The 18,276-nt window shown below is 50.4% G+C and overlaps 1 protein-coding gene and 1 pseudogene across 2 annotated transcripts in view; both read right to left on the bottom strand.

The window, feature by feature from the left end:
• Window positions 1-323: 323 nt before the first annotated feature.
• On the bottom strand, window positions 324-424 carry LOC120103218 (U6 spliceosomal RNA; annotated as a pseudogene).
• A 4,083-nt stretch (window positions 425-4,507) lies between these two features.
• The window catches only part of Rims3 (regulating synaptic membrane exocytosis 3), a 39,826-nt gene continuing 26,057 nt past the window's right edge, over window positions 4,508-18,276 (bottom strand). For both annotated transcript variants that reach the window (NM_022931.3, NM_001430103.1), the window contains 5 exon segments: window positions 4,508-9,800; window positions 11,550-11,689; window positions 11,950-12,051; window positions 13,746-13,855; window positions 17,080-17,221. In NM_022931.3, the coding sequence (NP_075220.2) occupies window positions 9,588-9,800; window positions 11,550-11,689; window positions 11,950-12,051; window positions 13,746-13,855; window positions 17,080-17,221 (707 nt within the window). In that variant the 3' untranslated portion in view covers window positions 4,508-9,587.

The following is an 18,276-nucleotide window of genomic DNA, read 5'->3' as shown; positions in this document are numbered from 1 at the left end:
GGATCTCATTATAATAGTCTAGGTTGACTAGAACTCACTACGTAGCCCAGACTGGCCTCAAATTTCATGGCAGTCATTCTGATTTGACCTCCCAAGGGTTACAATGGCAGGGCCAAGCCACCATGCCTGGCTTCTTAGGAATCTTTAGTGGTGACTCAGAAAAAGAGAAGAAATCTAACTTTTGTGAAACCCAGGGTGTCTTTTTTTCTTTCGTTTTATACTCTAAGATGTCTATCACAAAGTTATGAGGATCTACCCCTATTTCTACTTTTAGTGGCTTTCTTGATTGAGGTTTGTGATCTGCTTAGAATTAACCTTTCTTTCTTGAAATCGAATGCTTCACAAATCTGTGTGTCATCCTGTGCAGGGGCCATGCTAATCGTCTCTGTTCCAATTTTAGTCTCTGTGCTGCTGAGGTGAGCACAGTTAGGTTAACTTTTCTGCAGTGTTAAGTAAGGAGAGGCTTATATTTTTCCACTCAAAATGCAACCCCCTAAACCCCCAGGATCTTCTTGGTACCTTTTGATGGTTGCTTCCAGGATACCCCACAGACACCCAAATCTGAAGATTCTGATGTTCTTTATATAAATGACAAGGTATTTGCATGTGTCCTACACACAGTCCCCTGTTTATCTTCATATTCCTAACACAACACCCATGTTAGAAAAATAGTAGCTAGACTGTATTGTTTACAGAATAATGACTATGGATAAATGTCTTTCCATGTACAGTAGAGATAAACATTTTTAAAAGTACATCCTAGGACTGGCTAACTGTGCATAAAGAAGCCACAGATCTAGTGGGCCAACTTTTACATTTGCAGTCCCCTTCATTGGGGGAAAAAGGGACTTGAATTACTTGGTTGGTTAACTGTGGTGGTTTCAATACGCTTGGCCCAGGGAATGGCACTATTTGGAAGTGTGACCTGGTTGGAGTGGGTGTGGCCTTGTTTTGGAGGAAGTGTGTCACTGTGGGCGAGGGCTTCAAGACCCTCATCATAGCTGTCTGGAAGCCAGTCTTATAGCTGCCTTCAGAAGATGTAGAACTATCAGCTTCTCCAGTACCATGACTGCTTGGATGCTACCATGGTGCAAACACCCTGACCCACTGGGACCTTTTGTTGGCCCTAGTTTGGTTCAGACAGGGTCTCACTTTGGCTGGCCTAGAACCACTATGTAGCCCAGGATATCCTTTTTTTTTTTTTTTTTTTTTGGTTCTTTTTTTCGGAGCTGGGGACTGAACCCAGGGCCTTGCGCTTCCTAGGCAAGCGCTCTACCACTGAGCTAAATCCCCAACCCTAGCCCAGGATATCCTTAAACTCCCAGTCCTCCTGTCAAAGTCTCCCATCACATTTGATTTGTTTAGGATATCCTGAAACTCCCTGTCCTGTCAAAGTCTCTCAAGTGCTGGGGTCAGCCACCACACTTGATTTATTTTAGTTTTGAGACCAGATATTGCCGTTTCATATAGCCCAGGTTATTTGGAACTTCTGACCCTCCTGTTTACCAAACACTGAGAGAGATTACATGCTTGGCTTTAGCTTTGTGGCTGTTTGAACAGGAATAACCCCCCCCCATAGACTCATGAATACTTGGCCCATAGAGGGCGGCACTATTAGGAGGTGTGACCAGCGTGTTAGCATGTCAGCATCCTCACTTGGGCCCTTCTGCTTGCCCAACTTTGTTGGGGCAAGCTTTGAGATCTTCTATTCTCAAGCTATGTCCAGGGTGGCTCACCATTTCCTTGGCCACCTATGGATCAAGATGTAGAACTCTCAGCGCCTCCAGCACCATGTCTGCCTGCAAGCTGCCATGATGAGAATGGACTAAAGTTGTGTCATCCCCAGTTAAGTGTTGTCCTTTAGAAGAGTTGCCCTGTCATGGTATCTCTTCCCAGCAGTAGAAACCCTGACTAAGACAGTCTTTAACACTTCAATTCTTTATAAATTCATCCCACGAGGTTAAGGACATTCCTTGTATTCCTAATTTTGAGATTTTTTTTTTAAATCATGGGTTTTGAATTGTCAAATTATTTGTTTGTGTGTGCACATGCATATGTAGGTATGCTGATGAATGTGTCTGAGTGTACACATGGAACCCAGAGATGGATATCAGGTGTCTTCCTTTAAATTGTTTTTGAAATGTAGTTATTTGTATTTTATGGGTAGAGTGTTTTCCCTGCATGTTTTATTGTATAACTACATGTAAGCGGTGACAGCACAGGCCAGAAGAGGGTGTCAAATAACCCCTGAAACTGGAGTTAAAGATGGGAATGGCCATGTGGGTGTTAGGAAATCAAACCCATCCTCTGGAAGAACAGCCAGTGTTCTTAATCACTGAGCCACCTCTCAAGCTCCACGTACCAAATATTTGGAGATGGGTATCTCAGTGAATCTGGAGCTTACCAGTTTGATAAGGCTGACTGGCCAGAGACCCCTGCGATTCTCTGGTCTCCTCCCATCAGCCATGAGGTTGCAGACATACACCACCACACAAGGCTTTTGCGCATGGGTGCTCAGGCTTGCAACTGGTCTCTCTGAGGCCCCAAATTCTTTTTATGTGCTTATTGAAAGTACACAGTTTTTTTTCTTTCCTACCCTGCTGTAGTGGTTTCAATAGGTTTGGCCCCCATGGTCTCACGTGTTTAAAAGCTTGGCCCACAGGGAGCAGCACTATTAGGAGGTGTGGCCTTGTTAGAGGAAGTGTGTCACTGTGGGGGTGGGCTTTGATTGTGCTTAAGCCCCACCCAGTGTGGAATTAGAGTCTCCTGCTGTCTGCAGATCTAGCTCTCAGCTCCTTCTCCAGCACCACATCTGCCTGCAGGCTGCCTCGCTTCCCACCATGATGATCATGGACTGAATCCCTCAAACTGTAAGCCAGTCCCGGTGAGAGCTGCCATAGTCACGGCATCTCTTCACAGCAACAGAAGCCCTAACACACCAACCATTCTTCGTTCCTTTTTCTTTCCCTTCTCCCCTTCTTTTGGCTTGTGTACTTTTAGTAACGGACCCAGTCTTCACTGTATGTTTTTATTAACTGGTTGTTCAATGTTTTACTATTTTGTTTTCTAAACTATTGTTTGTGCATCTTTCATCACACCCTCCCTTCCAATGACACCCTACAAGTAGACTATGCAAAGCTTGCACGGTGAACTCACTCCACTTTCTTATCCTATTCTTTGTTCTTTTTTTTTTTTTTTTTTTGGTTCTTTTTTTCGGAGCTGGGGACCGAACCCAGGGCCTTGCGCTTCCTAGGTAAGCGCTCTACCACTGAGCTAAATCCCCAGCCCCTTCTTTGTTCTTTTAAATCTATCTTGTTTTCTGCTTCATAAATGGTTATCAGCTTTGCCTTTTTTATTTTTAATGTTGAGGATCAAACGCAGGGACCAGCATGCACAGGATACGAGGCTTCCAACCACATCTGTAGCTACATACACGGCCCCTTTAAAGGAAGGTTATTGTTTCCTTTTTGAGACAGTCTCACTATATACCCCTGGATGGCCTAGAATTTTCTATGTAAAACAAGCTGACTGCAAACTCCCAGAGATTCACTTGCTTCTGCCTCTCCGGTGCTGGGATTATACACGTGCCACCAAATCCAGAAAATACGTAGTTTAAAAAGTTAAGTGTACATGAGTGCCTGTCTGTATGTGTACTGTGTATGGGCTGAAGGCCAGAGGCGGCATCAGAACTCCTGGAACTGGAATTAAAGGCAGTTGTGAGCTGCCCAGTGTGTGCTGAGAACTGAGGGTTGGTCCCCCCTGGCAGAGCACCAAGTACTCCTAACCAAAGAGCAATCTCCTCTCTCAAGCCCCGCTTTTGTTTTTTGATGTATGAAGATTATCAAATTTAAAAAGTCTGTTTCCTAGGTTTTTTTTTCTAATTACAAGTAGGATAAAACCTTATAAAACGTCTTTTCTGCATTAGGATAAACACATTTTTCTCCTTTAATCTATTAATGTAGTAAATTGCAGAGATGAATTTTTGTAATAATGAAAAATCTTGTGTGATAAACACTGCTTAATTATGTCTTATTACATCTTAGTAATTGTTGGAATTCTTAGTTTGTATTTAGGATTGTCCCGTCTTTTAGAGGCAGGGGAGGGCAAGAGGTGCTGCTGAGGTCCCAGATTATTGCAAACCCCAGCTCCAGAGCTGACGACTGTTCACTGTCTCTATAAGGTGTGGCTGGAGTCAGCCTTTGCCTTGTCTCCCCTGTCCCCTCTACTTGGGTGTTCCTTGTACAGTCTGTGGAGACAAAGGGTCCCAGGGGAACCACACTGGGAAGCCAACAGGCCAGTCTGATTCCAGTGGCCCAGGAACATTGCTGTGGCAACCAAGCACCCTAGGCGGGGGCCAGAGACCTGCATTGTCATAGTTCAGACCTTTTTCTGAGCTGTACCTCTTTCCCCACCTCTCAAACAACCCAGCCAGCATCCTCCTCCCCTTTTTAATTACTCAGAACTCTTCTCTCCTGGAATGAAGACCACCCTCAGAAAGCCATACATAAAACCAATTTCAAATGGACTTTAATTTTGTTTTTTTTTTTCTGCCCAAATACTGTACATGCAGAAGCCATGTGAAGAATTTTCTCCTCAGGGGGATTGGCAAGGACATCACATGAGACAGCCGGTTCCTTTCCAGCTGTCCACCTGCCACCCAGGAGCCACAGTTTGGAAAGATGCTGCAGACAGCTCAAATATAAAAGGCTAATTGCTTCTTATCTAAACAGTGTGCTTGTCAGTCCCTAACAGCTCTCTCCCTCTCTTTGCAGGATGCATTTGGAAATTCTAAAAAAGGGGTTCCTGCCTTCTGTGAGTTCTCATTGCTACAGGAGTTGCTAGAAGTCTCAGGTCCGATTTCCCTGAGGAAGCAGCCACACTGCCTTCTGAGAGAAAGTTTGGGAAAAGAAATTGGTGAAGAAGTGGTTTTAAAAAGCTAAACACTTAGAAGGACGTTCCCTCTCTCGTCCCATCAGAGAGAATTCCTTTAAAAGGCTCTGAGTGTCCACTCTTCCTGAACTGTCACCTAGAAGCAGAATGACGATGGCCCAGCCTGTCTGCTGGTGGGGACACGGACCTATTCAGGATTCAGCTGAGGTGGTGACATTACGGCACCTGGGAGCTGTCCACCTTTAGCAACCCTTGGTTGTTTCTCACCAAAACCAGAGAGAGGAGTGAGGAGGGCAAACCGCAAAGGAGTGAAGCCACGACTGGGCATGGACCAAATGAGGATGGGCTCCCAGCGTGAGAACCAACGGGGACGAAACTGGTCCCTCACCACTTCAGCAACTCCAAGCCATAGACTTACAAAGCCTGGAAGGGGTCACAGAGCATCCAGCGAATGTTCTGGTTGTTACAGATGAGGACACTAAGGTCCAGCAAGATACCTCACACAAGGTCTTCACAGTTTCTGGCAAAAAGAAAAAAAAGGGGACAAAAAAAAAAAAAAAGGTACAGAACAGCCATCCCTGTCCAGGTCATTGGCTAATGGGGCAGATGCTCAGTGGTCCCTGGAATTCTCAGGCCCAGGGACCCTTCCTGGCATCAATATGGACTTCCTTGCAGGCCCAAGGCCCTGTCCTTACTGGCGGGTGTCCAGCCAGAGCTGGTTTCTCCAAAGCAGCAACACTCAGGCTTTTGAAGGAGCACTTGCTAAGACAGACAGGGAGGAGACAAGATCTCTCACCTATGCGGCTTCTCTTGTAGGCACAGCCGTGCTGGGCCCACAGAAGCCCATGCTCAGGGTTGGGGGAGGGGAGTTGCTTTGCTACATGGAAAGATTAAGCCCTTTGTCAGAGAACAAGGACCCTCCGAGGGACATGCTGCCATCTGAGCGGTGTTCGTCTCTAGCTCCACTGGCAGAGCTTCTGCCCACGGAGGCCCAGTCACTCTCTTTGGCGTCACTGACATTGCTCCAAGACGCTCAGGCACTCTCCAAATGACCCTTTCCCAGCCAGGCCAGGCTGATCGGATGGGGCTCCCCTGCTCTCTGATGGTGGTTGATCTCCCTAGCCTCTTCTGAACAATTCTGACCTGGGCTAGAAGCAGACCACAGGGAGAAGGCAGGGGAGGAGTCAGCATTTCCATCTCCTCTCTGATCATCCATCAGAAAATGACGACGCAGGAGAGGGGGTGTGTTCAAAAGAAAGTCTGTGTGTGTCGGGGCATTAGAGACAACTGAGGAGCGGGAGAGGAAAGGTGGTGGCAGGAAGCAGGCCTCTTCTTGTCCACTTCCCTGTGGCCGCTACAGACGTGCTGCTGGACAAGCTTCAGGCCACCACATGAAGTACCGCATCTCCCCACCCGGTGGAGAGCAGCCTTGGGCAAAGGCAGCGACTTCTTAGAGTTTGCACAGTGCTGGACGCAATCAGAGAAACACGGAAAAGCAGCCTTGCTAGGGCACTACTGCCTCCTAGGCCAAGGGCGATGGAGAAGTGAGGTATCGGGAGCTCTGGGTATGCCAGGGCTCCTGGGAACACAGTTGAGGATTGTGCTACATTTCATTTTCAAAGAAATGCCCCAGGAGGGCTCAGTTGTCTTTAAAACAAAAACAAAAACAGAGGCTGCTGGTCTCTCCCAGGCTGGCAGTTAAGGAAGGGCTGGCATGCTTCCCCGGTTGAGGGTTGAGCCCCTGGGAGAGTTAGCTTGACCCCAGCGCTCCGGACACCGAGATCCTAAGGGCAGACCCATCCGGGTACCACCACCCCGACCTCCCTGGAGCTTCTCTCGGCTCTGCTTCCTTCCCATAGCATGCTGGCGTTGCCCGGGACCTGCTGAAGAGGTGATGTTCAGAGCCCGGTGGGATGAGAGCGCCTTCAGAGCCAGTTCCTCCCCCAAAGGATCAAATGTCCCTGTCAAACCAAGACTTGGCCCATCTCCTAGAGAATGCTTCCTATCACAGAGTCCCATCTCTGCTTTCCTTGTAGGAAAGGAATCTGTTAAAAAGTGGGACAGGCTGAACAGGGCAGAGGTACAAAGACGTATGCTCTGAGTCATTTATCACTGCCCCTGCCCACATCCCAGCATCGCTGCAGGGCCGCCCCTGTCCCAGCCACATCACTGATGAATCTGGCCCACCATAGAGACGGGATGACCAAATCCCATTCCTGCAGCCACTGCCACCTGCAGCAAGGGGTTATGTGAGGTGGCCAGCTGGTAAGGGAATTCACAAGGATCCAGTTACTTTTTGACCCAATGTCCTTCCCTCAAAGGGCAGATCGCTTCCAGCCCAGGCAAGAGTCACACTTGGGTACACCTGCTTCCGGAATGGCATCCAGCATGCTGAGAAGCAGAGCTTTAAGCACAGCCTCCCCGTCACATGTACACACTAGCCTTACACAACCCACACAAGTGAGCAAACATCTAGATGGGATTACTTACTGTTAAGAAGAGTGAATTCCCCAAAATCGATTGGGGAGGGGGATTATCTTCCATGGAGGTGGGGGACAGCCAAGTGCCCATCTCTTAGGTAGTTTACAGCCTCGGACTGTAGGCAGGTCAGCGTGAGTTCCCAGCACATCAGCCCCTCCTCTGGCTACAGCATCCCCTGTGCTGACCCTCCTAAGAGGTGAGGGACACTCTGCTGGCAGCTCCCACATCTGGGAGCGACTCAATGCCATATCCACAAAGGTCTGTATTGTCACTGACACTCCTCCACTCCAAATGGCTTTCACACCATCCGGAGGGTAACTGCTTTAAAGGCGCACATACCTCGAGCAAGATGAAAACAGCCTTTTGCAAGCTAGTTTCCTCCTTGCCCCCCAACCCATTAAGGCTTGGAGGCCAAGAGCACTTTGCCCCATATCTAGTGACATGGGAGATACATATATACTCCCCAGCCAGAAAGGCTGGCAAGAGAACTTCGCTGGCCCCCACCTCACTCTCCTGCCTGCAAGGACACATCCTCAGTCCCGTTCAATATCCTCCTCCTCCCCCGAGTTGACATGGAGGCCTCTTCACTGCCTTTCTTTGAAAGGTGAGTGCAGGACTCTGACTCCAGGGAGGCCTGTCGGGCTGGGATGGCTTTGTGCACCCCAGCTTTGGTGCAAATGGGATTCGCATACAGGCCAAGGCTCTTCAGTTACCCTTGTAGCTCTCTCTGCCTAGGCACTTATACTAGAGGCATGGGCTGGGAAAGAGGCAGACAGAAGAGTCTTCCCTATCCCCTACCCATCCCCTGCCTCCTTCCTCCCAGTAGACATGGACCAGGGCTGCTTTGCCATCTCCCAGGCAGCCTCCAATTCCACCCCATAGCTAAGGAGGGAAGGAACAGATGCAGCAGTCCAGAGCCAGCCTTTAGTATTCACAACGGCCATCTTGGGATCTGGTCCAGGCACTAGTCCCTCCAACAGTGTTCTCAGTGGTTGGTAGGAGCCCCAGGCAGACAAGGGAAGGGGGAGTAAAGCAGAGGCAGCTGAGATGCCTAGAGCAGACCACTGCCTAGGGGAGCAGGGACCCACTCAAGAAAGTCAGGGAGGTGGAGGAGGGGTGAGTATTGCTGGTACAGAGCTGGTGACAGAGGCACCCTTGACTGCAGAGCCAAGCTGCCCACAGAGCTGGAGGCTGGAGCCCCGGTGTGTCCGGACTCCAGATGGGGTCTGGTGTCTACAGATGAGCAAAGAAAGCTGAACCCTGAAAGAACAGCTTCATGTAGCTAATCCCAGGTAAGACAGGATTCCTGACTGTGGCTCAAAACAAATTAACCTTAGCCTTCCTTCCTCCAGCAAGGAGCCAATTCTGTGGCACCTCTTACCACGCCATGTTCCCTCAGGAATAACCCCAGAAGGGGACAGGGCCACCCTTGATGCCTGAGAAGGCCAGCTATTTGCAACCTCCTGGGTCCACTGGGCAGCTCCTTTGGTATGTGGGAACACTCCAGGGAGGAGAGGTCCCAGCACATCCTCTAGTGTGTCTGGCCAGCATCCTCCTCCCCAGACACCCTTCTCTGTCTTCCCGGGGCCCTGGTTAGGGCACTGGGTGAGCATGCTACATGCTGTGGAGTGCGTTCAATGGGTTGACCACCATCGTGGCCGTGGTAGGGAGGAGAGACGTAGGTTCCTAGACGGAACCAGGTGTGGTCAGCCGCAATGGATGCTACATTCCTCAAAAAAGAGCAGCAATGCTGGGAGAGGCAAAGAAAAAGACAGGACAGAAAAGCAAGTGGAGACCATAAGACAACAAGGCAGGGACTAAGCGAGGCCCACTGGTGGCCACATCCCCTATTGCCACCCCTGGAGACTCCATGGGCAAGAAGTGTCCGAATGATGCTCCTTTGGGTTCTTTCCAGCAAGATACAGAGATGTGGACTATATAGTCCATGAGATCACCAGGACTGATTGTACACAGACAAATGGACAGATATATGGACACACACACACATACACACACACATACACACACACATACACAGAGAGAGACACACAGACACACACTACAGTCTCCACTGCCAGCTGGGACAAGCCCAGTGGCCACAGGCATGCAGCAGGGTAAGGGGTCCAGAAGGTCATGGAGACTATGTACAGGGGGTGGTGGGTCCAGCAGGCTCCCTTCCCCCAATAGCCCCTGGCCTCTTGTCTTCATCGAGGTCCTTAGGAGCACGAGGGGCTGGTGGCACTCTCCAAGGAGGACTGAGACAGGCGCCTGGTGAGGGATCCAAGTGTGGAGTCGGCCACAGAGGATGTGGGGAAGAGTTTGTACCAGCCAGTGACCACAGCACTCAGGTCCAGCTCGTCCAGCATGATCTGGGCCATACCCATGAAGCACTTGTGGTCCATACGGCCATAGTCTCCCCAGACGATCACCTGGCAGTGGTAGGAGGAAGAGGGAAGGGACTGAACCTCCAGGCCTGGGCAGTGAGCCCGGGAACCTATCAGCTTCACCAGGGCACAGATGGGAGTGTCAGAATTAAAATGATTTGGGCGTGTAATTCCTGAGCGCTTGCCTGGGACATGGCAGACTCTATCCTGTGGGGGCCATGCATTGTCTGAACTGTTGCAACAAGTCTCTTTTTCTCCTGTGGCCCAAAAGATCTAATTAACCATTACAATGCCCCACAGTGATCTGCGATTAGATCCTGGGTGGATCTGGTTCCACACCTTTCAACACTCTAGGGAGCAGCTCTCCATGAGTCCGGGGCCTGGGTCACAGCTGCAGGCCTGCTGTGGGCCTTAATAAGCCCCTGGCCCAGCCCTGACTGTCTCCATCTGGAACTCCAGGAGGAAGCAACCACGGCAATGATTTTTCAAATTTGTTTTTAAAAACAGGCAGGCATCTGATATTGGGCTTCTGCCCCAGAATCCTATGGTTTGTGACCCCGTGGGCCCTTACAACAGAACCATCACAGCTCAGAGGAACAGCCTGCCTCAGTGGGACTAGCTGGCTGACTGAAAACCTCAGAGGTGGATTCCTGAAGGGGATTATGGGACTCCAGGCTCTTCCTCTGCTCCCAAGTGCCCTGAGGTGAGCAGCTTCCTCCACAGTCGCACATGACAGTGGACCTGAGTCTCCAAAACTCAGTCAGAAGAACCTTTTCTCTTTTAAAATTAATCTCAGGTGTTTGTTACAAATAAAAGGCAAGAGTCTTCAGGCAAGACAAACCAATAACGGCCCCCACCCCCAGTTTTAACTTAGTGAGCGGCTGCCCATGTGCAAACTCTTAAACAAAGTTTTAAATTTGTATGTGCGTACATAAATGTGGATGAAGATGCCCCGGAGGCCACAGGCACCTCCACCTCCTTAGAGGCAGTTGTGAGTCAGCCAACATGGGTAATAAAAGCAGTTCTACGAGAACAGTGTATGTTCTTAACCTCCAAGCCCTCTCTGCTCCACACACACCACTCACAGTGAGTGTCGAGCAGGAACTTGAACTCAGGACTGAGCTAAGAAAATCATGTAGGCCTGTGTGAGCTCCGGTTCCTCTATAGAAGGGGCACAATGAGACAACCCCTTCCCTTCCCACTCAGCAGGAAGATGCACCAACAGTCTCTCACTGTCAAGGAGCTGGGATGAGAGTCACCTGAACGAGGGCCCCTCTAACCCTTCAACTGAACAGTCATCATCCTTCGGAGGAGGCCCTGCCTGCTCACCTGCAGACTGGGGAAGTTACACCTCCTTTCCTAGGATCCTCTCTGAGGAAGACACAAACCATTCTAGGAAGTGCCTAGCCACTCCCAACCCCCAGTGAGGTTCAAAGCACTGGTTCTCCTGCCCAGCTGTGAGCTGGGGAGCTGGTTCACCACGCTCAGAACCCTAGGAACTGATGGGGAATGAAGGCATGGGTTGTGAAAATAAAAAGAGGGGGAGGAGAGGGGGAGAAAGGGGGAGAGGGGTGGGCCAGATGCTCAGGAGAAGTGCTTGCCACAGAAGCTGAAGGACCTCGGTTCAATCCCTGAAATCCATGCCAAGGTGAAAGGAGAAAACTGACTCCACAATAGACATGTACCCCATACATGTGCACCCCCCCCACACACACACAGATACAGAAGATATAAATTCATGCACCTGGTTCAATGCTTGACCAGAACTTGAGAGTCTGCCCTATAAACACTGACCTGTAGAACCTTGCCTTGGGGCCCCTCATCAAAGAGCAAAGCTTGCTGGTACAAGGGATCACAAGTCTTCTTGGCCACCTTTGTCTTTTTCTTGGCCACACATGCCCCATTCTCCAGCAGGTAAGCCTTGATATAGGTGGCTGAAAAAGAAGGAGTGTGGCTGAGAGAGGTGCCATAGCCTGCCTAGTCTCCACCCTCCAGGAGGTCCTGGTGGGGAGTGGTCAAGCTGGCTGGTGAACCCAGCAGACAGAGATGGCCCACTGAGTCTCTTTGCCCCATTCCTGACCCATCTAGGGCTCACCAGCCTCCCACTGCTTTAGGCTACCGGTGAGCCGAGGACTGGCTAGCACCCCATCCCTGCCAGAATCCTTCCTCATATCCCCCAGCTGCTCAGACTCACCTGGGAGGGATTTGGAGCCTGGTTTGGGGGTCAGGCCCCGAGCTTCAATCACTTCTACCTCCAGCTGGCCACTCCGGTCCATGATGGCAATGTGCACATCTCCTGCAAAGGAAAGAATGGAGGCCCAGGTGAGGTCAGATGGGGCAGGCTGGCAGGATGCAAAAGAAACATCAGTCTGCAGGGGGTGCTGCAGTGCCCCGGGAAGGGAATATGATAGCGAAAACGGCACATGTTGAAACAGCTCTCAGGAGAGCACTTCAAATGGACTGAGGAACACTGTGATAGTCTGTGGGGGAATGACCTTCAAGGAACACATGCTTATGTCATAACTAATGGCCGCCAATTTCTCGACCTTGCATGGTGGACAAGGGGCTTCTGCCTCACTCCATAGAACAGGCCAGTCTGGGGCATGGAGTACACAACAGCCCTCAGCCAGTCTCCTTAGTATAGGTCAGACAGATACCAGAAGAGTATCCTGGCAGAGAGAAGCTAAGCTATGAGCCTGCCTAGCAAAACAAGCTGGGCAGGTCTACACACCCTGCGCGAAGACAGCTCATAACCCACTCCAAAAAAGGCAAGGGATTCGGTCATGCTGTCTTCCAGGAACTCTCAGCTTTGCTCTCCGCGGGTGAGCAAAGTTTAGAATTAGACAGTAGTGTTTGGAACTCCCTTCAGATAGACCTGATCTGGGTCCTCCTCCCTCCAATTAAATGGGTGAGACTGAGTTCAGTCAGTCATCGTGTTATTACTGTACCTGGATACTTTGGGGGCAGGAATTCACCACAGTCAGACATACCCTGAAATTTGTCCTTCTCACTCCAGTGGTTCCTGACCTCTTAGGCCAGAAGACCAAAGGGTCTCATGCCCAACCATGAATGTATGCTTGTTTTTCCCGGTCTGCGACACAAGGGGGCACCACACACAAAATATTCCAGGTTCTGATGGGTTCGTTATTAAGGCTGGCACTTCGCAGAGTGCAGGGAAGGGCCTAGGATTGAGCAGGCTCTAGTTCCAAGCAAAGTCTTGGGATTAAGCAAATCTAATACCCAGGGCTGGAAGAGTGGACCCTGACTCTCTGAGCATCCTTGAGACCCCTCTTTCGAAGAAGAAAGGGGAGTACCACACAAAGAAGCCTGGCATAGAATCCTAGCTCCATTTTCTGCTTCTGCTGAGGATCAAAGGTCAAGCACCAACAGAAGCGGGCTGAGTAGAGACATCTGGATCAGGTTAGACTAATGGGAAAGCCTGCCTGGCCAGGACCCGAAAGCGCAGGGTTGGGGGAAAGATTTGCTAAGAGGACCCAGTGTGGGCTTTGAGCACTTCCTAGCTGCCAGGAAGAGATGAGAAAATTACTAAAGGTCCCTAGGTGCCAGAGGCTGACGGGAGGAGCCAGTCCAATTAGCCACAGTTCCTAAGGAGAGCATTAAAATGCTTTATACAAAGTATCTAACAGGAGTGCAAGAAGTGTTGGACTGCAGAACTAAAGCAGGAATTACTGATTCCATCTTCCGGGTGAGGAAACGGAAGCTCAAGGAAGGCTAGAGAAGGTAAATCAACATGGGCAACACTGTGACCCTGTTCACACAGCAGGGGTGGGTGACTGCACTGAGGGAGGGATAAGACAGTCTGGAAAAGCTGCTGCTGGCCAGTGGTCCTTCCTGGCACCCAAGGAAGACACCTGCTGCTGCCTCTGCTGCTGCTGCCTTGGCTCTGCCACACTGGGCCTCAGAGTTCCTCCTTTCTACTGTGCTGTTCCCCCTCCCCCACCCCACCTATCCTTCTTCAGCAAGACTTACCCATGGGGGGTGTGGCCAGTGTCTGTCGTCCCACTATCTGGGCTGGTCCCAGGCCATCCAGAAAGTCACTGAACTGGCTTTCAGCTCCAAGCCGTGTGGGGAAAATAAACCTGCAGAGGGAGAGAGGGCATGTGAGGTAGCAGGTGGGCTGGGGTTGGGTGGATGTAGAGGCCTTTCACCTGGGGTCTTGGGTCTCAGTTTCTCCTCTATACAGTGTAACTGTACCATTCTAAGCGGGAGTGAACATTTGTCATTCCTGCACATTGAAGAAAAAAAATGCTTCGGGCTGTGTGTTTCAGACAGCCCCACAGTGTACTTCCAGCTGACCTAGAATTCACTGTGAAGCCTAGGCTGGCCTCAGACACATGCAATCCTCTTGCCTTATCCTCCCAAGCGCTTGAGTAACAAGTATATCACAAAGTCTGGCTTGGAGAAAGATACTTTGGTGTCACTGAGGACGATAATGAAGATGTTTAAGGCATTTGAATCCTTAAGCCTCAGTTTTGTTTGTTGCTTGTTTTTTGAGACGAGTTCTTGTGTATCCCCCACCCTCATGACATAGCCAAGGATGACCTTGAATTCCCAATCACCTGCATCTGTTGACCCCTAGGATTACAGGTATGTACCACCATGTTCAGGGTATGCAGTGCTAGGGACAGACCCCAGAGCTTCATGCATGCCAGACGAACATAACTGAGCTACATCCCAGCCAAGCCCCAGAGTTCTGAAGCGAGCCTTAGAAGGCAGGCTTTGCTGGACACGTGCGTCCTCACAAATCATGCCAGTGCCAAGAATGAGAGACTCTCACTGTCTGGAGTGAGTTCCAAGAACTCCGGTTTGATTTCTTTTTTTTTAAACAAGAAACTTAAAATCCAAGTCAATAAGGTGAGGTGGTGCTCAAAACGACAGCAGAGACCAAAATAACCCAAAGACGGGGCTGAGATGAATGGCAGGTGATTGTGGGTGGTCTAGGGCTGGAGGGGAGGGGCCGGAAATAGTAACAAGAACAACTGACAGTGATTGAAAGCTGGCCAGCTGCCAGCAGTGCATCGAGCGTTCCACGTGCCTGGTAGCATTAATCCTTACAACCAGTCTGTGTGGTGGGAACCATTATCTGGTTTTTTACAGATGAAATAGACATTTGCAAGAGGGAAGAGTCTGGCCTGGTCCACAGCAGATGACAGTGCTCACTGGGGTAAGGGGAGGGCTGGGCAGCTGGCACAGGGAAAAGTTCTGGGCACTTGAGATAACAAATGACAACAGCTTTTTGCTTCTGTTCTGTTGCTGCTGCTGCTGCTGCTGCTGCCTCCTCAGGCCCCGGGGTTCCGGGTATGGCCAACAGGACAGCTTTGTTAGGGGCCACAGTGAAGTAGAATATGCTGGTCTCCTAGTGACGGCCATGAAAGGTGGGTCAGAGGGGTTGGGGATTTAGCTCAGTGGTAGAGCGCTTGCCTAGGAAGCGCAAGGCCCTGGGTTCGGTCCCCAGCTCCAAAAAAAAGAACCAAAAAAAAAAAAAAAAAGAAAAAAGAAAAAAGAAAAAAAGAAAGGTGGGTCAGAAAAGAATCCTTATTGGACAGTTTGGAGTGGAGTTTGTCACTGGTCAGTGACAAGCAGGGAGCAATTGGTTTGTGGGGCAGAACCTGTATTTCTCCTACAAGGCTTATCATCCACCCAGGAAGAGGTTTCAAGGCATCTGTCTTCATTAGCCATGATCGACAATAGCCTGGTGCCGCTCTTTGTGTGAGACTGGGGGGTGGGTGTACATGTACCCTGTGTGTGGAGGGGGGGGGCTGAGGGGTTACATGTACCCTGTGTGTGCTGGATTTATAGGTGTGACCACCACGCCCAGTCTTAGTGTCACATTCTTATGACAGTGAGACCTCAGAAGAAATAAAGAGATGTAGACTCAAAACTCAGAACTGGGGTGGTGGTGGTGGTGATAGTATACAGTGTGGATTTTGAGAATAAAGGTTATGGAATCAAATGACCTTAGTGTAAACAATGACTTGGGCGCCACTTAAGAATTGTGCCTGTGGGTAAAGAGCCTCTGCCATTCAGAGAGGGACCTCAGCTTCCTCTCTTGTTCATGGGGGCACTGGCGTTACATATTCACTAAGGGAGAGTGCAAGTATTAATGATCATAGCACTTATTTCCATGCTAGAAGGTATGGTGGCCATCTGTCTCTATTGGTTCTGCATCTGTGGATTCAATCCACCACAGACTCAGAATATGAAGGACGGAGTTGTCCATACTGAGCACACAGATTTTTCTCTCATTCCTTAAACAATACAGTCTAGGCATGGAGTTGGGGTAGACACCTAGAATACCAGGATACTCAGGATGCAGAGGCAAGAGGATTCTGAATTCTGGACTCGAGGCCAGCCTGACCCATACAGTGACCTGTCTTGCAAGCATCTCCACAGCGTTTACTGAGAACCACAAGTGATCTGGGGAGGACGCCATGTATACAGGGGGATGCCTACAGGTTGTATGCAAACATTGTATCAGTGCCTTTATGGGATCCGTGGGAGGTGTGGGAGCCAATCCCACAGGGACGCCAAAGGTTCTGTACAGCAGTGAGAGACAATAACTGAGTATTAAATAAGCCCGGGGATCCTGAGACTGGAAATTATAGGGGCCTGATGAAAAGGCAGCCGAAGAATCCACACACTCCAATGTAAAACAGATCTGTGGCCTGTGTCTATCTAAGCAGTGGCTTTCAAATGCTTATTGCAGCTCGAATGGGCAAAAAAAGAGAAAAAAAGCCTGCTCAGGCCCAGCCCACCATGACCTACGTGGGCCCTGGATAAAGAACTCACGTTCCTCAGGCGCACCACCCTCGGCACCGGCTACACCTGCATTATCTATTTCTTTCTCTAGTGCTGCTTTTGACCCACTACAGTGATTTTTTTTACTTCCTGCCTGTGAGTCACAAGGTAAGATGTGACAGTTTTAAAAACATGGATCTAGTCCAATTTTCTTCTCTAATCTCCAAGCAAGGTGATTTATAAAGATTTCACACAACTAAGCCATGAAAATGGGTTTAGGCTTAGAAGGAATCTAGGGTCACAGTTTCCTTTCCTCTGGAGCATGGTGTTCAGCGGAGGGGGAGGGTGATGGGAGCAGGGGCTGCGAGTTCCTTCCAGAGATTAAAGAACAAAAGATGTGCCCCAGGGCCTCTGCGGTGTTCTGTTGGGAGCAAGGTAAAGCCCTGGAACCCAGGGACAGAGATCTAGGAGAGGGGGCAAGGGAAGCAGGGGAGGAAGGAGGAGGGGAGGGGGAGGGGAGGGATGCAGATAACTGGCTGGAAAGCGAATGGGTAGGTGCACGCACGTGCCCTCGGAGCTGTTGCTGTTGGTGCTCCCATCGGTAGACTCCCGGCTGCCCTGGCGGGTTACACGGCTCCGCATCTCCACGGCAATGCCCGTCTCTGTGCTCCGTCGAATGTTGCTGCGCAGCTTCTTGGTGGCCCCTTCTGGGGTCCCCATCCCAAGGAGAGAGAGGGGCAAAGGTCAAGACATGGCCCAGGCTTCTCCAAGAGTGATTCTCTGAGCAGAGGCAGGTGGGGACTTGCCGAGGCTGGGATACCACTGAGCTGACCCCAAAGCTGCCCAGGACATGCTCTGTGCCCCAACAGAAATACGACTGGAAGAGCCCTGTAGTCTTGGGGCCCTCACCATCCACCAGGCTCCCCCGTCTCACCTTCCTATTCTGTGTCATCCTGAACCTCAAAACTTAAGAGTTGCTTCTTCTCACTTCTGGAAAGTCTGTCTGTTCTAGGATTTCCAGACTTACTTTCCCTCTTCTGGATATCCTACCAGACCCCAAGCCCCCTCTCTGCTGCTCCATTAGAAGTCTGGCCATTTGAAACTTGTCTTCCCAAGGTAAGTCTCAAGAGGGGAGCAGCATGAGGTCAGAGTGGGGTGGCTGGCCTGACCAGGACTGGGGTTAGATTTGAGAAGGTCCACAGCAGAACCACCCCTTACCCTGCCTCAGAAGCTTCTATTCAGGGGCCCCAGCCCCCTCCTCAGCCTGCCGGGAAACACAGGGCACTTTCCCTCTCTGAGCAGCATACCAGCCTGCCTGGGTTTCCATGGCAACCTCCTTAGCATTGCCGTGAGGTCCCTCTAGACAGCTCTCCTCCTGGGCGCGGGTAGGGTTGGGGGAAGACAGGCTGGGGTTCTGCAGGGACTCCCCTGCTAAAAGCTTGATTGCTGAGCAACTCGATGGGGAGGGAAGTGGCACTCAGATAGGAACTGTACCAAAGGGGCCATTTGATGCCACCAGTCACAGGCCCAAGAAAATTGTTAGCAGAGTGGCCAGCCAGAGTGCCTAGGGCAGAGTAGTGGCACATGCATCCCTGAGGTCAGCCAATGGGGAGCTGGGGAGGGAATGGTCATGTCTGTAGCTTAGGAAGGGGAGGCCTCTATTCTTCCCATTCTGCCCCACTTACCCTTCAGGAAGTCCCCATGGAATGAGAGAAGGCCAAGGGGGCAAATTCTAGCAGACAGGGCAGTGGTGGGAGGCAAT

This window comes from Rattus norvegicus, chromosome 5 (genome assembly GCF_021556685.1).
Source record: "Rattus norvegicus strain SHRSP/BbbUtx chromosome 5, alternate assembly SHRSP_T2T, whole genome shotgun sequence".
Classification (NCBI taxonomy): Eukaryota; Metazoa; Chordata; class Mammalia; order Rodentia; family Muridae; genus Rattus; species Rattus norvegicus.
Note: the sequence above shows the minus strand (reverse complement) of the source record. Positions and strands in the feature narration are given on the sequence as shown.